This window comes from Balaenoptera musculus, chromosome 10 (genome assembly GCF_009873245.2).
Source record: "Balaenoptera musculus isolate JJ_BM4_2016_0621 chromosome 10, mBalMus1.pri.v3, whole genome shotgun sequence".
NCBI classification, from domain to species: Eukaryota; Metazoa; Chordata; class Mammalia; order Artiodactyla; family Balaenopteridae; genus Balaenoptera; species Balaenoptera musculus.
Window position 1 is genome coordinate 11817911 of NC_045794.1, and position 15326 is coordinate 11833236.

The window sequence follows — 15326 nt, forward strand, 5'->3', positions numbered from 1 at the left end:
ACCACTAACTATGCAAGAATGTGAGAGATGCCAAAGAGCTTGGGATAAAACCAGAAAGAATTGAGAGATTTACCCTTGTAAGACCGAATTCTTACTGGTGAGATATACAAGTCTGCTGCAACTTTGACAGAGGGTGCTCCCCTCCGAGCTCATATACAGCTCAGACTGCTCCAGCTATCAAAGGGCAAAATCCAGAGCTGGAAGAACAAGTGGAAATTTAGAGAAAACCTTAGAAACAAGAAAATCACGAGAGAGTTAGCTCTAAAATCTCAGCTAGTCCCTGCCAAACCCCTTGGCTCTCTATTAAACTACACTGATTAAACACAAAGTAAGTAGGAAAAAAAGAAAATCATAAAGATAAGAATGAAAATCAATGAGGAGGAAAAATGGACAATAGGAAACAAATCAATGAAAATAAAATCTGGTTATTGGAAAATATCAATAAAATTTATACACCTCTAGCTAGACTGACAAAGAAAAAAGACATAATATCATGAATGAGTAAAGGTACTTAGCTACAGATCCTACAGACATTAAAAGGTAAATAAAAATATTATAAATAACTTTATATCAATAAACATGATAAATTAGAGTCAATGGACAAATTCCTTGAAAGACACAAATTTTCAAAACTGACTCAAGAAGAATTAGAAAACCTGAATAGACCTATATTAATGAAAGAAATTGAACTCATAGTTTAAAACTTTCCAACAGATAAAATTCCATGTCTAGATGGCTTAATCAATGAATTCTTTAAAACATTTAAAGAAAAAAATAATTGCAGTCCTACACAAACTCTTTCAGAAAGCATAGAGGGAAAAAATAATTCCAAATTCAGTTTATAAGAACAAGCTTACCCCAATACCAAAACCATTAAAAGAAAAGGAAACCACAGTCCAATATGTTTCATGAATACTAGATGAAAAAATCCTTAACAAAATATTAGTATGTTGAATAAAAAAAAAATAAAAAAGAATAATATATTATGATTAAGTGGGGTTTATCCCAGGAATGCCAAGTTGATTTAATATCTGAAAATTAATCAGTGGAACTCACCATATTAATACAGGATGAATATCATATGATCATAGATAGAAGCTGAGAATTGCACAAAATGCAGCACTCATTCATGATAAAAACATTAAGCAAAGTAGGAAGAGATGGGATCTTCTTTAACCTTATAAAGGGTATCCAAAAAGCCTACAATTAACATCATACTTAATGGTGAATGACTGAATACTTTTCCCCTTAAGATCAGGAACTAGGCAAAGATTTCCATGCCACTTCTAGTCTACAGTGTCCTGGAGGTCTTATCCAGTACATTCATGAAAGAAAACAAAGACATACAAGGTAAGGGAGAAGTAAAACTGTCTTTATGCAAAGATGGCCTGATTATGTATCTAGAAAAATCCCAAGAAATCCACAAAAAAGCTATTAGATTGACACATGAACTTAGAAAGTTCTCAAGAGAAAAAGTAAATATACAAAAAAATAATATTTCTATATTGTGGTGGTGTTTAACTTTCCACAAATTCCTTGACAATTTTCCCTTTAAAAGATAGATTCTAGGGACTTCCCTGGTGGCGCAGTGGTTAAGAATCCGCCTGCCAATGCAGGGGACACGGTTCGAGCCCTGGTCCGGGAAGATCCCACATGCCACGGAGCAACTAAGCTCGTGTGCCACAACTACTGAGCCTGCGCTCTAGAGCCCGTGAGCCACAATTACTGAGCCCGTGTGCCACAACTACTGAAGCCCGCGCGCCTAGAGCCCGTGCTCCGCAACAAGAGAAGCCACTGCAATGAGAAGCCCGCACACCGCAATGAAGAGTAGCCCCCGCTCTCTGCAACCAGAGAAAGCCTGCGTGCAGCAACGAAGACCCAACGCAGCCAAAAATAAAAAAAAAAAAAAAAAGATAGATTCTAATTTCCTTTTCTTGAATGTGGGCTGATCATAATAACTTCCTTCTAATAAATAGAACGTGGTGGAAGTGACAGTATATGACTTCTGAGACTAGGTCATAATAGGTATTGCTGTCTCTGCCGTGCTCTTTCAGATCACTTGGTCTGGGGGAAACCAGGAATCCTGTCCTGAGGATACTTGAGCAGTCCTGTGAAGAGGCCCATGGAGGGGAATCAATTTCCCAGCACCATCTTATTGACCATGGAAGTGAGTCACCTTGGAAGTACATCCTTTAGCTTTAGTTAAGTTACCAGAGATTTCAGCCCCTCAGTCTCTGAGTCTTCAGCTAAAGCCCCAGATATAGTGAAGTAGAGACAAGCTCTCCTCACTGGGCCCTATCTAAATTCCTTATCCATAGAGACTATGAGATACTAAATGGTTACTGTCATTTCAAGTCACTAATTTTGGAGGTGATTTGTTATGTAGCGATAGATAACTAATGCATATATACAAGCAATGAACAATTGGAAAAAGGAATAAAAAATTGATTCTGATTACAGTAGCATCAAAAATCATTTAGGATTCAAATTAATTTAAGGTATGTAAGACCCATATACTAAAAACTACAAAACATTGCTCAAATTAAAGAAGACCTAAATAAATAGAGAAACAATATTTGTGGGTTGGAAGACTCAGTATTACTGACAGGTTGATTACCTCTGATTGACTTAAACCTTCAATGCAATGGAAATCAGTAGATCTTTTTCTTGACATGAACAAATTTTATTTATTTTTATTTTTTAATACAATTTCTAAAGGTCACATTCCACTTACAGTTATTACGAAATATTGGCTATATTCCCCGTGTTGTACAATACATCCTTGTAGCCTATCTTACACCCAATAGTTTGTACCTTCCACTCCCCCTACCCTATAAACCCCCCCCCCACCTCCCCACTGGTAACCACTAGTTTGTTCTCTATATCTGTGAGTCTGCTTCTTTTTTGTTATATTCACTAGTTTGTTGTATTTTTTAGATTCCACATATAAGTGATATCACATAGTATTTGTCTTTCTCTGTCTGACATAAGTGAAATAATTCACTTAGCATAACACCCTCCAAGTCCATCCATGTTGCTGCAAATGGCAAGATTTCATTCTTTATTATGGCTGAGTAATATTCCATTGTGTATATATACCACATCTTCTTTATCCGTTCATCTGTTGATGGACACTTAGGGTGCTTCCATGTCTTGGCTATTGTAAATAATGCTGCTATGAACATTGGGGTGCATGTATCTTTTCAAGTTAGTGTTATTGTTTTTTTCGGATATATACCCAGGAGTGGAATTCCTGGGTCATATGGTAGTTGTATTTTTAGTTTTCTGAGAAACTTCCATAATGTTTTCCACAGTGGCTGCACCAATTTACATTCCCACCAACAGTGTACGAGGGTTCCCTTTCTCAACATCCTTGCCAACATTTGTTATTTGTGTTCTTTTTGATGATAAGTAGATCTCTGCACTGCAGTGTTCATGCAGTGGTAATGCCTACCTTTTCAATGCCGTCATTCCCTATGGGATTCCTGACTGCATAGCCAAAATCAAGAGTTGTCTGTATACAGTATCCTGGCGGAGGACTAGCCAGGGCTTTTACCTTCATTTGCCCTATCACCTCTTAGGTAAAACAGACCATGGCTATTCAAAAGCTTCTTTTTTTGCTTCAATAATACAGGGCCACCTTTCTTAGAGTATCCAGAGCTTCAGGCAAGTAATTTTTGCAGGGCCCCTGCCTATATAAACAATTTGATTAAGAAATATATGACAAAATTCAAGGGCCCATGTGAGGTATAGTGATTTATTAATGAAGATTTAGAATAATGAGTAGAGAAACATACTAATGTATTTGTGTATCGTCCAATCAGTGTATGCGAAGATGCTTTGTAATGTCCAGGTACCACCTCTTTGTATTCTTTATAATCCGATGCATTATTTCTGGAAAATTTTATATCTCCCTTCATGAGAAAAAAGCAGCAATACTATTACTCTCAAAGCCATGACTCTTTGTAACCTGTTTGCACTGAAACAACATAGATTTTTTTGCCTCTGCAGTTCCTTAACGCCATTTACTTAATGACTCTGCAACGTTTATCATGTCACCTGTGAATACTGAATTCTAATGACTCTCTCAGAAATCATTACTGTGCTTTGTTAATCATGACCACAATGGCAAGTCTTACCCACAGTATTAAGAAAAATGTGAATGATTATTCTTTTTCTGGTCATCAATTACATTCAGAATTTTACAGAGTAAACAAACATCAACGTATTTCCAACTTTTGCCTGTCCTCTCTCAGACTTCCTATGCTATCATCAGTGCTCTCCTAGAACGTGGTCTCTATGCACGCTGCCTACACCCCTACCTTCGATACACTCCCGCCTGTGGGTAGGAGAGGTGAGAAGCCTGAGGCAGGAGCCCGAACAGCGGTCTCAACTGCTCCACAGAATATCCATCCAACTTGTACTTGTTAACGACTCGTGAGAGTAGGAAGTCACCTCATCAACTGGAGGCATGAGATCTGTTACAAAGGCCTGGCTGTGTTAGAAAGCAAGGTTTTTAAAGCCCTTTTAGGGGCCAGGGCCAGCCCTCCCCACAGCACTGCTGAACACGTGGTGCAGAGGCTGCAGGGGGTGCCGTGACTGCCACAGGGGCCAGTGGGGGAGCATACAGAGTAAAGCTCACTTGTCACCTCCCCTGCTGCCCTTGGGTAGAAAGGAAGCAGCACTGCAGTGAGAACACAGGTGAAAGCAGACGCTTAAGCCCAAGGGTAAGCGTGACCTTTGGCAGCCTAGGGCCTAGTGACAGTTGCAAAAACTGGGGCTCCAGACAAGTGTGTAAGCTTTTTACCTGGGAAGTGTTGCCGAGCTGTAGTGAGGCCAAGGGGATGTACAAGGATGGTGACTCCCAGCTTATGTCCCCTGGCAATGTCTCCTTGGCCTCTAGATGCATGGGAAACCTGAAGTCTGTCTGAAGCTGAAGCACCAGGCTAAGTAAATAGGTCTTTTTCACAGGCATACTTGGGTTTTATTTCAGCTTGCTGTCTGTGCAGTGCCCTGGGCGTGGTAGCCTGCCAAGAGCTGTCTTTCTGATCGCTACCGTCCTGTGGAGCTCAGGAATGCCAGGGCCCCTGGCCAGCAAGGCGGGGGGATCAAGAGGTGTCCCCTGTGTGGGTTGAATGTGCTCACTGGCTTTAGCAGGGCAGCTGGAGAGTGGGGGGGAGGGGCTCGCTCACTGGCTGCAGAAAGGCAGCTCTTCAGCCCCAGCCAGGGGGCAGGGGAGTGTTGCAACCACTGCATGTGCAGACTTCAGCAAGGAAGTAGGACACTGCAACGACCACTCCCCCCTGCCTGTTCAGCTAGGCAGTGGGAGGGTGCTGCATCCGAGCTCACCCACCTGCGCTGGCATGCTAGGTGGAGAATGCACCAATGGTTTCCGCCGGCGCCTCTGCCTTCAGGACCATTTCAGTTGCCCCCTGCCTCTCCAGCCTTTAGGTTGGCAAATGAATCTTCCTCACATATGGCACTTTCCAAACTGTTGCTATTTTGCTGGGTCTTGGGGTGAGTAAGACCACGTGCAAATCCTTTACTAGGGGAATCTCAGTTTCCTATAGCACTTTGGTACCCTTGGACATCAGCCCTGTTGGGTTTCTAAGCCAAACGTTTTGGGAGCTCATCATTCTGGTGCAGATCCCAGGGGCCGGGGTGCCTGGTGGGGGTCACCAATCCCTTGCTCCTCCTGGAGAAGCACCTGTCTCATGAGATCCCTCCTTATTGCGTGTTGCTGCACACAATAAAGTGGGGTCTTTTGCAAGACCATGTCTCTACCTCTCCTACCTGTCTCAGTGTGGTCCTTTTATTCTCTGTTGTGGGGATCAGTTCATTTCATTTTCAGATCTTTTTCAGAGGGAAATGATCCAAATGTAGCTGTAGATTTAGTGTGTCTGTGAGAGCAGGTGAGTTCAGAATCTTCCTACTCTGCCACCTTGGACCCCACCTTAAATCCTTTCTAGATTAAGATGGAGGTTATTATATAAATTTATTTCCTTGAATAACTACCTGTATTTTTACGGAGTCAGCTGGGACTCCCGTGAACACAGAGCATGAGATTGGCTTAGATAAGCCTGGGTGAGCTGGGGTCAGCACATCCTTTTGCAATATTGATGAATGTGTTGTGAAGGATTACTATTGTTCCTCCTATTCTCCTATGCTAGAGTACAGTTTTGGGAGTGCCCTTCCAACAGTTCTCATTAGGCAATTATCCCTCAAGGATTCTGGCAAGGACAACAGGAACACTATTACTGCTATATGAATTCGGCGGTCATTTTTGACATCTTGTTTTCTTCTTGAAGAGGAATATCAATCTTCCATCTGTATATTGACTGACCATCTGCAAAACTTTATGTGGTTTGAGTTGCCTGGGTTATTGCCTCAGGCTTCTACATGTTCTGTTGGAAGCCTCTCTTGTCCTCCTCTCGTGGGCCAGACATTTTGTAATTCTAAAATGTAGATCTATTAATGTCACTTCCACTTGTCATCTTAATGGTCTTGCATTGCCCTTCATTCCCTCTCCCTGGCCTTCTCCACACTTTCTCTTGCCTATAGGCCTTTACATGTGCTGCTTGTTCCACATGGAACATTCTATCACCCCATTATCCCCATTGGCCTGGGGAATTTACACTTGCCTTTGTGTCTCAACCTAAATTTTACTTTCTCTTAAAAGCTATCTCATCATCCCCAAACTAGGCTTCCCTATTATTACACAAATCACACTTTAATCATTGCTTTTGTATTTGTGTCTATTTTTCACCAGAATGTAAAGTTTGTTAGAATAGGGGCTGCATTTGCCCTGTTTTTTCATCACAAATACTCTGCTTAGCACATTTTAATAGAAAACTGTAGATGAATAAATTATGTCATGACTTGATCTATCAGTTCTGACTCAATAACTCTTAATATCCTTGTCCGTATCAGGAAGAGCCTCCAGGTCCTGCCCCTTTGAATACAAAACTGACACCACGCTCCTAACCCACTCAATCTCTCATGGTACTCCTGCACCAAAGAAAAGCAACAAGTCACCTAGCTTATTTCTGGGATCAACAGCACATACATATGGCTTAAAGTTTATGGTAAAGCTTAGTTTTATATCTACGCGATGAATTCTGTGTGGCTGATCCCGTAACTAAACAATTCTTTGTAATATAAATAAAATTCTACATGTTTTTTCATGTTGGCTGTTGAAAACAAAGCAGTCCAGTTAGAGAAATTATGAATGACATTGCTCCACTGGCTCCTGTAAAAATATCTTGGAGTAAAAAAAAAAAATTCTTTTGTTTTCTCTCAGTTTAATTGCTCTACAAATCTCTATTATCTATATATCTACTTCTAAATCTATCTATTCTGGAAGCTATATATGCAAATATGAGCAAGGTCAAAAGTTTCATAGGAAATCCCTCCATGTCCTTCTCCATCACTACCTTTGGGATTCAAGACTATTAAGACTATGGAAGAACACCATTCTGCAGAGATTTCAAAGCAAAAATTTCAGGTAACAGCTGAACTTTGCATTTTATCACAAATAAGAGGAAGAGTATGAATATTTGACTGTCTCAGTATCTTGCTGTCCTTAAATTTCAGTCCAAAGGAACACAGAAGAATCAAAGCACAGTCTAACTTGGAGAAGGGAGTTCTCAGTCCCCCTCAGTACTAAAACAATTAAGCAAACTATGACAAAGATGAAATCAAAGTGGTCTCAAAGGAAGGATCAGGTCACAAGGACAGAAAGACATCACTTTATTCCCCTGGTGAGAATTCCCGCTAGGGTGATGTTAATATTATCAAGAACAGGGCTTCCCTGGTGGTGCAGTGGTTGAGAATCCGCCTGCCAATGCAGGGGACACGGGTTCGGGCCCTGGTCTGGGAAGATCCCACATGCCGCGGAGCAACTGGGCCCGTGAGCCACAACTACTGAGCCTGCGCGTCTGGAGCCTGTGCTCCGCAACAAGGGAGGCCGCGATAGTGAGAGGCCTGTGCACCGCGATGAAGAGTGGCCCCCGCTTGCCGCAACTAGAGAGAGCCCTCGCACAGAAACGAAGACCCAACACAGCCAAAAATAAATAAATAAATAAATAGATTAAAAAAAAAAAATTATCAAGAACAACAGTGCCAGAAGGGACAATAATACTCTGACACAAATACTCTTACAAAGCTAGATATGACAGGTGGTTGGTATAACCACCCTGTAAGTTGCATATATGTAATTAAAGGTCAAAAGTGTCCACATCACATCTGCATCGGACACTTAGATGTTTGGTAAGAATTTACCCCTTGCCTTTGCTCATGATGTTTCCTGAAGAGGTTGCAAACCTGCAGTTGAGGGCAATTACAGCTAGCAGACACACGTTTTGGGGTTCATATGGTGGGTTTTGTTTTTCAAATCCATATTTCTCTCTTGAGAAGCTAGAGGATATGGAAATACTGATCTCCACATGGCTGGGTGACAATAGTCAGTGGGAGCCGACTGGCTCCCTGTCAATGGACCATGTGTTTGCTACAATTGTTTCCATTTCTATTTTCTTATACCAGCCCCCTTTATTCATTTGCATCATCTTCTGTCTCCTTTAGGTATAGGAGTTTGCAATCCCAACTCTACAAAGACCATCCTTCCCATCCATCTCTACCTGCTCAAATTCTAGTCATCGTTCATGGTTCATCTCAAATGTTCACCTTTTTCCTTTTTCCCAACAATCAGAAGTGAGCTGTCCCTATTTTGAATACTCACAACATTTCTTACACTTCTTTTGTAGCCTATACAGTATCCAGTAATAATATTGTTCTTATCTGTATAGTACTTATCTTGTTTATGTAAGATCTATAAGCTTGTACATTCATTCACCCATCCATTCAGCAAAAATTTATTAAGTACTAGGTGCCACATACTAGGTAAACTGCTGTGGATATTGCAAAGAATAAGAGAAATGGATAAATCAACTATACTCCAATTAAAAAAAAAAAGAAATCATAAAAAAAGAGAAATGGAGACAGGCTCTCAAGGAGATGCTGAGATCAGGATCTATCTCGCTCATCTTTGATTCCACTGCAGAGCCTAGGCAAGTGCCTCGTGCTTAATAAATACTCAACTGGCATTTGTTGAAGTGAACTTTTGTCAACCCTATTAACATAGTTTATGACATTCTATTAAATTCAAGTATTAGAGCTATATTTCATAGCACTCTAAAAACCAATTTTCATTAATGTATGCTAATCACTAAACCTTTCTTCTTCCATTCCAGTTACTCTAAATCACTAAGGTTTTATCCTGAAATAGTACTCAAAGTACTCAGATGTCTCTCTCTAAATTTATTTACCTGGGTAACTGCTGAAAGAGAGGCGACTACTGCTGGTGTCTTTATCAATGATGTTGAAGTCCCAGTGTTTATATATCCTGAGCATGGCAGCATACGTGTACCAGCTTGAGTGAGCAAAAAAGATGTTCTCAAATCCAGGAAGAACCTATAGCCAGAATCATAGTGAAGTATACAGATAACTGACTACAAATGTAGGAAGTGTAGAGGGATATGTCAATTAAGGTGTTTATTGCTGTTTTTGTTACTGGAAAATTAACCTTTAATGTGCACAAAACAGACAGAGTCTGTCCTAGCTTCCAAAATGGAAGATTCTGGATGGTGGGAGTGGCAGGTACATAGAGCACGGGAAAAATGATGGAAGAAACGGGTAACATCATGTACATCCAGTTCCCTCCATCAGTTCCTTCCAGTTCTTAACTGCTATGACAGAGGAACCCATGAGCTGATATATAACTATAGCTGGGAGTGGTGAGATGTTACCATACTTGGGTGACATATAGAAAAAGTCCATATGGACCAGAAGAAGGACAAACAGAAAGGCTGCCGCATGTCTCACCTTAATGAGAGCAGAGCAATGTCCCATGTCCCATCTCTTAAAAACCTCCAGGCCGGAGTTTTTTGTGGGAGAAAGTGTGGGAATCAGGTCCAGCAGATCTCCAACAGCATTCAGGAACTGAATCTGGAACAGGGTTATGGGCTGGGAAAAGACAGAGACTGCACTTAACATTGATTTCAGACAATCAGACGTCATTTTCTATTGTGAGGGCTCCTCTTGTTAGGTATCCATTACATTATTCCTTTGTGAAGGTTCCCTAATGTAACAGATACACTAGATTTTATTGTAGTTTATAAAGTGATTTTTATTACTTTATAGTTTGTGAGACGTTTTAGCCTGTTAGCCACAGATTTTGGGAGTGGGTCCTATGAGAGTAAAGTACACAGAGCACTTTGCTTGCATTCCTCTACAGCAGGTTTTTTCAGTCTTGGCACTAGTGATATTTGGGGCCAAATAAGTCTTTCTTGTTGGGCAGGGGGGCTGGGCATTGTAGGAAGTTTAGCAGCATCCCTGGCCTCTACCCACTAGATATCAGTAGCACCCTCCCAATTTTGACAACCCAAAATGTCTCTAGGCATTGCAAAATGTCCTCTGGTGAGAAGTCATCCTCAGCTGAGAAGCACTGCTTTACAGCAAAAATATTCAACTAAGGTGCTTTTGATTTTGATCGTATGTTTAACACAGGACTAACAGACTTGACAGCATTAAACCTGAAGCAATTATCAGGCTTGAACATGAACTCTGTGTTAACTAGAGAGCACTGCTCCAGCAAGATTCAAACCACCAAGAGTCGCCCAGGGCTAGGCATCTACAAACAAATTGGTTTTCGGGCAGAGGTGGTGAGAAGACAAATACACATGACAATTTTAACAAAAGCAAAAGCAAGAAAAAAAACCCAAACCTGATTATTTATTTATATAAACATTCTCTTTGTTTTGTTTTTGAATAAGTAATCCATTCATTATTCAATATTTTTTTAAATTATAAGATCTATAGTGGAAATTCTCTTCACTCCTATCCTCTGTTCACTCAAGACCCACCCTGTCTCCAGCTTACCACTTTTATTGGTTTCTTGCGTATCTCTCTAGACTTTTAAAAATGTCTTACAAATACATTTTTTAACATAAACGATAGTGTGTTATATATACTTCTCTTCACCTTGATTTTTTTCTCTTAATATCTTTTCATATCTTGGGGACCTTTCCATATTTGATATAAAAATCTTCCTCATGCTTCTAAACAGTATTTCAATGAATGGATGCATTATAATATTTTTAACCAGTATTTTATTGGTAGACTTTCAGGTGGTTTCTAGTCTTTTGCTAATATAAATAATGTAACAATAGTCAGACTTGGACACATCATTTTGTATGTGTGTGAGTCTGTGTGTAGGATAGATCTCTAGAAATGATTTTGATTTTAATGGATGTTTCCAAATTGTCTTCATAGGGCTTATTTCAATTATACTAGTACAGCCTAACAACATACTAAACAATTAGTTTATTTCCAGTTTGATAGGTGAAAAACAGTATCTCATTGTAGTTTATACTGGCATTTTTTCTATTATGAGCACCGCTGAGCATATGTTTAAAAATCTTTGGATTTATTTTTTGTGAACTGTGAATGTGCTTTATCTGTTTTTCTACTAGGTTATACTTGTTTACCTACTTTTAAGAGTTCTTTAAGTATTAGAGAGATTAGTTCATTGTCTCCGAGATGAATTGCAATATATCTTTCAGTTTGTAATTTGCTTTTAAATATTTTGCCTTTATTTTAAAAATTAAGAATGATATCATACATATGAAAGAATAAAGATGTATATGCACAGTTTAAGGAAAAATAATAAACTCCTATTACCCACCTCACAGTTTAAAAAATAGAATATTAGCTGTGCCTTAGAAGTCACCAATCTCATTTCCCTTCCCTTCCCTACCAGTAGTAACCACTCTACTAAATTTCATGTTGTTCATTACTTGCTTTTATTATTTTATCATCTATGTATAAATCCTTAATTATTTTTAAAACTTTTCCTGGTTTTGAATATGTACAAATAGAATCATACTGTGTTCATTCTTTTGCTCAAAATTATTTTTTGACATTTATCAATGTTGATCATGTGGAAATAGTTCATTCATTTTCATTCCTATATGGTATCCCATTACATGAATATATAGTGTCACAATATACGTATGATAAATATCTGGGGTGTTTCCGGTTCACAGCAAAACAATGGTACTGTGAACTTTTACGTACTTGCGCCCCATTTTTGAGAAACTATGTAACATCTGAGTGGATCTGCCAGGTTGTAGACTGTGTTATCCTCAAATGTTTCAAGTAATGTCCAATCCTTTTCCAAAGTGGCTGTAATAGTTTACTTACTCCAATAGTGCTTGGGATTTCCCAGTTCTGGTGTGTAATAGGATCTCACTGTGGTTTTACTATGCATTTTCTTGAAATAGAGCCTTTCATCACCTGTTTATTGGCCATATGTATTTCCTCTTCCAAGAAATTCCTCTCGATGTTTTTGCCCACTGCCCATTTTTCTACTGAGTATTTTCTTTTTAACAATTTGTCGATGTTCTTTATGTATTTTAGATACAAATCCTTTGTTAGTTAAATGTATTGCAAATATCTTCTCCTGGTTTACATCTTATCTTTTCACTCTCTATACTGTCTTTTGATAAAAAGAAATTCTTATTTTAATTAGCTGAATTTGTCAATCTTTTTCTTCATGGTTAGTGCTTTTGTGTCTTAAGACATTGTTGCCTACCCTATGTCGCATCCTCCTAGTGAAGACTGAATGATACTGGGTCTAGGCTATTGTCATTACTTCCAGGCTTTTTCAAGGGACAAAGCAAGGAAACGTGTACTTTTTTTTTTTTTTTGGCCGTGCCATGAGGTTTGCAGGATCTTAGTTCCCCAACCAGGGATTGAACCCAGGCACAGCAGTGAAAGTGCTGAGTCCTAACCACTGGACCACCAGGGAATTCCTGGGAAACGTGTATTTTTTAAAAGTAATGATTTGCTACCTATATTTCAACTTAAAAACAAAAACCAAAACACAGGATCTTTACTTCATTGATTTTTCTTATGCTGAAAATCTTATCTAACATACTTATTTGCTTTATCTTACTATATCAAGTGAACTCTATCAAATTTCAAAATAGCAATATCAATATTTTTACTAAAGTAAGATTACAATTCAAGGTCATTTGTTTTGGTTTTGGTTTTGGTGATTCTTCTTGTCTGTAGCATCTATTCCACTGAGGATGTACAACAGTAACTGTGTTTTAAGGTCACTTGAAATAACTGCTGTCCGTATGGTTATGCCACAAACTTGATACACCATTAGGTATATTTGTGTCAATTTGTTTTCAGATCTTAGGAACTGCTTTGCTTTAAAAAAATTTTTTTAAGTATGAACAGCATTTACATAGTTCCAAAGTCAAATGTAAAAAGCAAGTTACATTCAGAGAAATGTAGCTTTCATCTCTGTTCCCTCCACTCTCTTTTCTTCCTTCTTTTATAGGTAATCATTTATTTTTTAGTTTTTGGCTTATTCTTTCACTGTTGTTTCTCCTTGAAAAAATGAGCAAATCTATCTATTATCTATCTATCTATTTATTACCTATCTATCTACCTATCTATCTATCTATCTATCTATCTATCTATCATCTATCTCAATTTCTTATGCAAAAGGTAGCACATGATATACACCGGTCTTCCCATTTTCACACTTAATAACAGATTCTGAAGGTCATTCCATAATAGTACATGGAGATCCACCTTATTCCTGTTTACAGCTACATCATTTATGCAGCCAGTCTTCCATGTATTTGGCTGTTTTTGGTCTTTTCGCTATTATAAATTATCTGTGATGAATAGGCTTGCATTGTTGCCAGTGAACCTTTGTGATAATCCTAGAAATGGGATTACTGGGTCAGAGGGTAAATGAGTGTGTGATTTTGGTACTGGGTGCCAAAATCCCTGTCCATAGCAGATACACCATTTTGTATTCTCACCAGTCTTCTAGGGAAGTACCTTCCCCCCCCCCATCTTTCCCCCCATTGCCTTGCCAACACAGTACGCTCTCACAGTTTGGAATTTTTTCCAAACTGATAAGTGAGAAAGTATTTCTCAGTATGATTTTAATTTGCATTTCTAATTTTATTAGCAAGGCCAAGTTCATATGATTAAGAGCATTTTTTGCATCTATTTTCTATAAACTGTCATTTTATATATTTTGTCCAGTGTGAGTGTGTGTGTGTATGTGTGTGTGTGTGTGTGTGTGTGTGTGTGTGTGTGTATGGTATATATATTACCCCCAGGAAATAAAATCTTCCTAATTTTTGGAAGTATATTACACGGTACCTTTCAATCCTCAATGACTCAGTAAACCTTTCAAAAAAATTATGCTGCATGGGCATGTGTTTGTGTGTGTGTGTGCGTGCTGTGGAGGATGAAAGCATAGAACTCGTACATTTTATAAAACTTAGACATTTTTCTTTAACAAACATATTGTCTAAAACACTTGCTTTATTAGGTTAATTAAATAGCCAGTACATTCATATGGGGCTCTTTAACCTACCCCTGAGTATAGCATGAATGAGACTGAAAGAACACAGAAACAAGCTGGTTTATTTGTGAGTTAACCTGACACTGAGTCAGGTGCTAGCAATGAGATAGATAAGACAGTTCTACTGTGCAAGAAATTTTTTCCCTAGTCCTAATTTGATCTTCTCCTTAATTGGAATGTATCAATAATTTTAAAGATAATTTTCAATATTCTTGCCATACCATATAAATCCTGAGTAGCTTTTAAAAAATCTTACCTTTGTTCCTTCTACTATAGCCCTCTTCGTTGCCCCTACATACAGCCCGTCCATTTGTGCCATAACATAGCCTGTGTGTCTCCAAAATGGGTCATCCTTGTTATTTTTGATGTTATCCCGGGCCCACTGATCTTGCTTCCTGGAAGACAAATTAGATTTGTACTAGAGGTCTCCATGGTTGTTCATCCAAAGCTAAATTAAACCCAGGTATTTAGAGATTATATATTCAGATACTTATGCTAGCTAGTATAATTTAAATTCTGGATCTTATAACATTCCAATCACTTTGAAAGGATATCAGAGCAAATCCTAAATGATTTTTAATCTCTCCCAAGGTCTATGACTCTTCCATTCTAACTTCCCCCATGCTCTATCTAGAACTATCTAGAAACACAGGTGTAATATTTACTTATCTGTGATACTGAGGCCTAAGAAAGTCGAGGATAGACTGTTCAAATGTATCTTATACAAAATCATGTTTCACTAAATCGGTAAGGACAAGTTGATTAACTTTACTTTGTAGATAGAAGTGATAAACAACAGGAAAAAACAAAAGCTCTTAAGGACCGGGTGGTGTGTATGTGTTTGTATTTCTCTCAGATCATTTTCATAGTT

The 15326-nt window shown here is 38.7% G+C and overlaps 1 protein-coding gene across 1 annotated transcript in view; it reads right to left on the bottom strand.

Annotated features, from left to right (window-relative positions):
* Window positions 1–15326, bottom strand: part of PLBD1 (phospholipase B domain containing 1) — a 69086-nt gene that overhangs the window by 21332 nt on the left and 32428 nt on the right. The window contains exons 4-6 of the mRNA XM_036867004.1: window positions 14712–14850; window positions 9880–10020; window positions 9324–9468 (exon numbers count right to left, since the gene is read on the bottom strand). Of these exons, the coding sequence (XP_036722899.1) occupies window positions 9324–9468; window positions 9880–10020; window positions 14712–14850 (425 nt within the window). The remainder of the gene's footprint in view (window positions 1–9323; window positions 9469–9879; window positions 10021–14711; window positions 14851–15326) is intronic.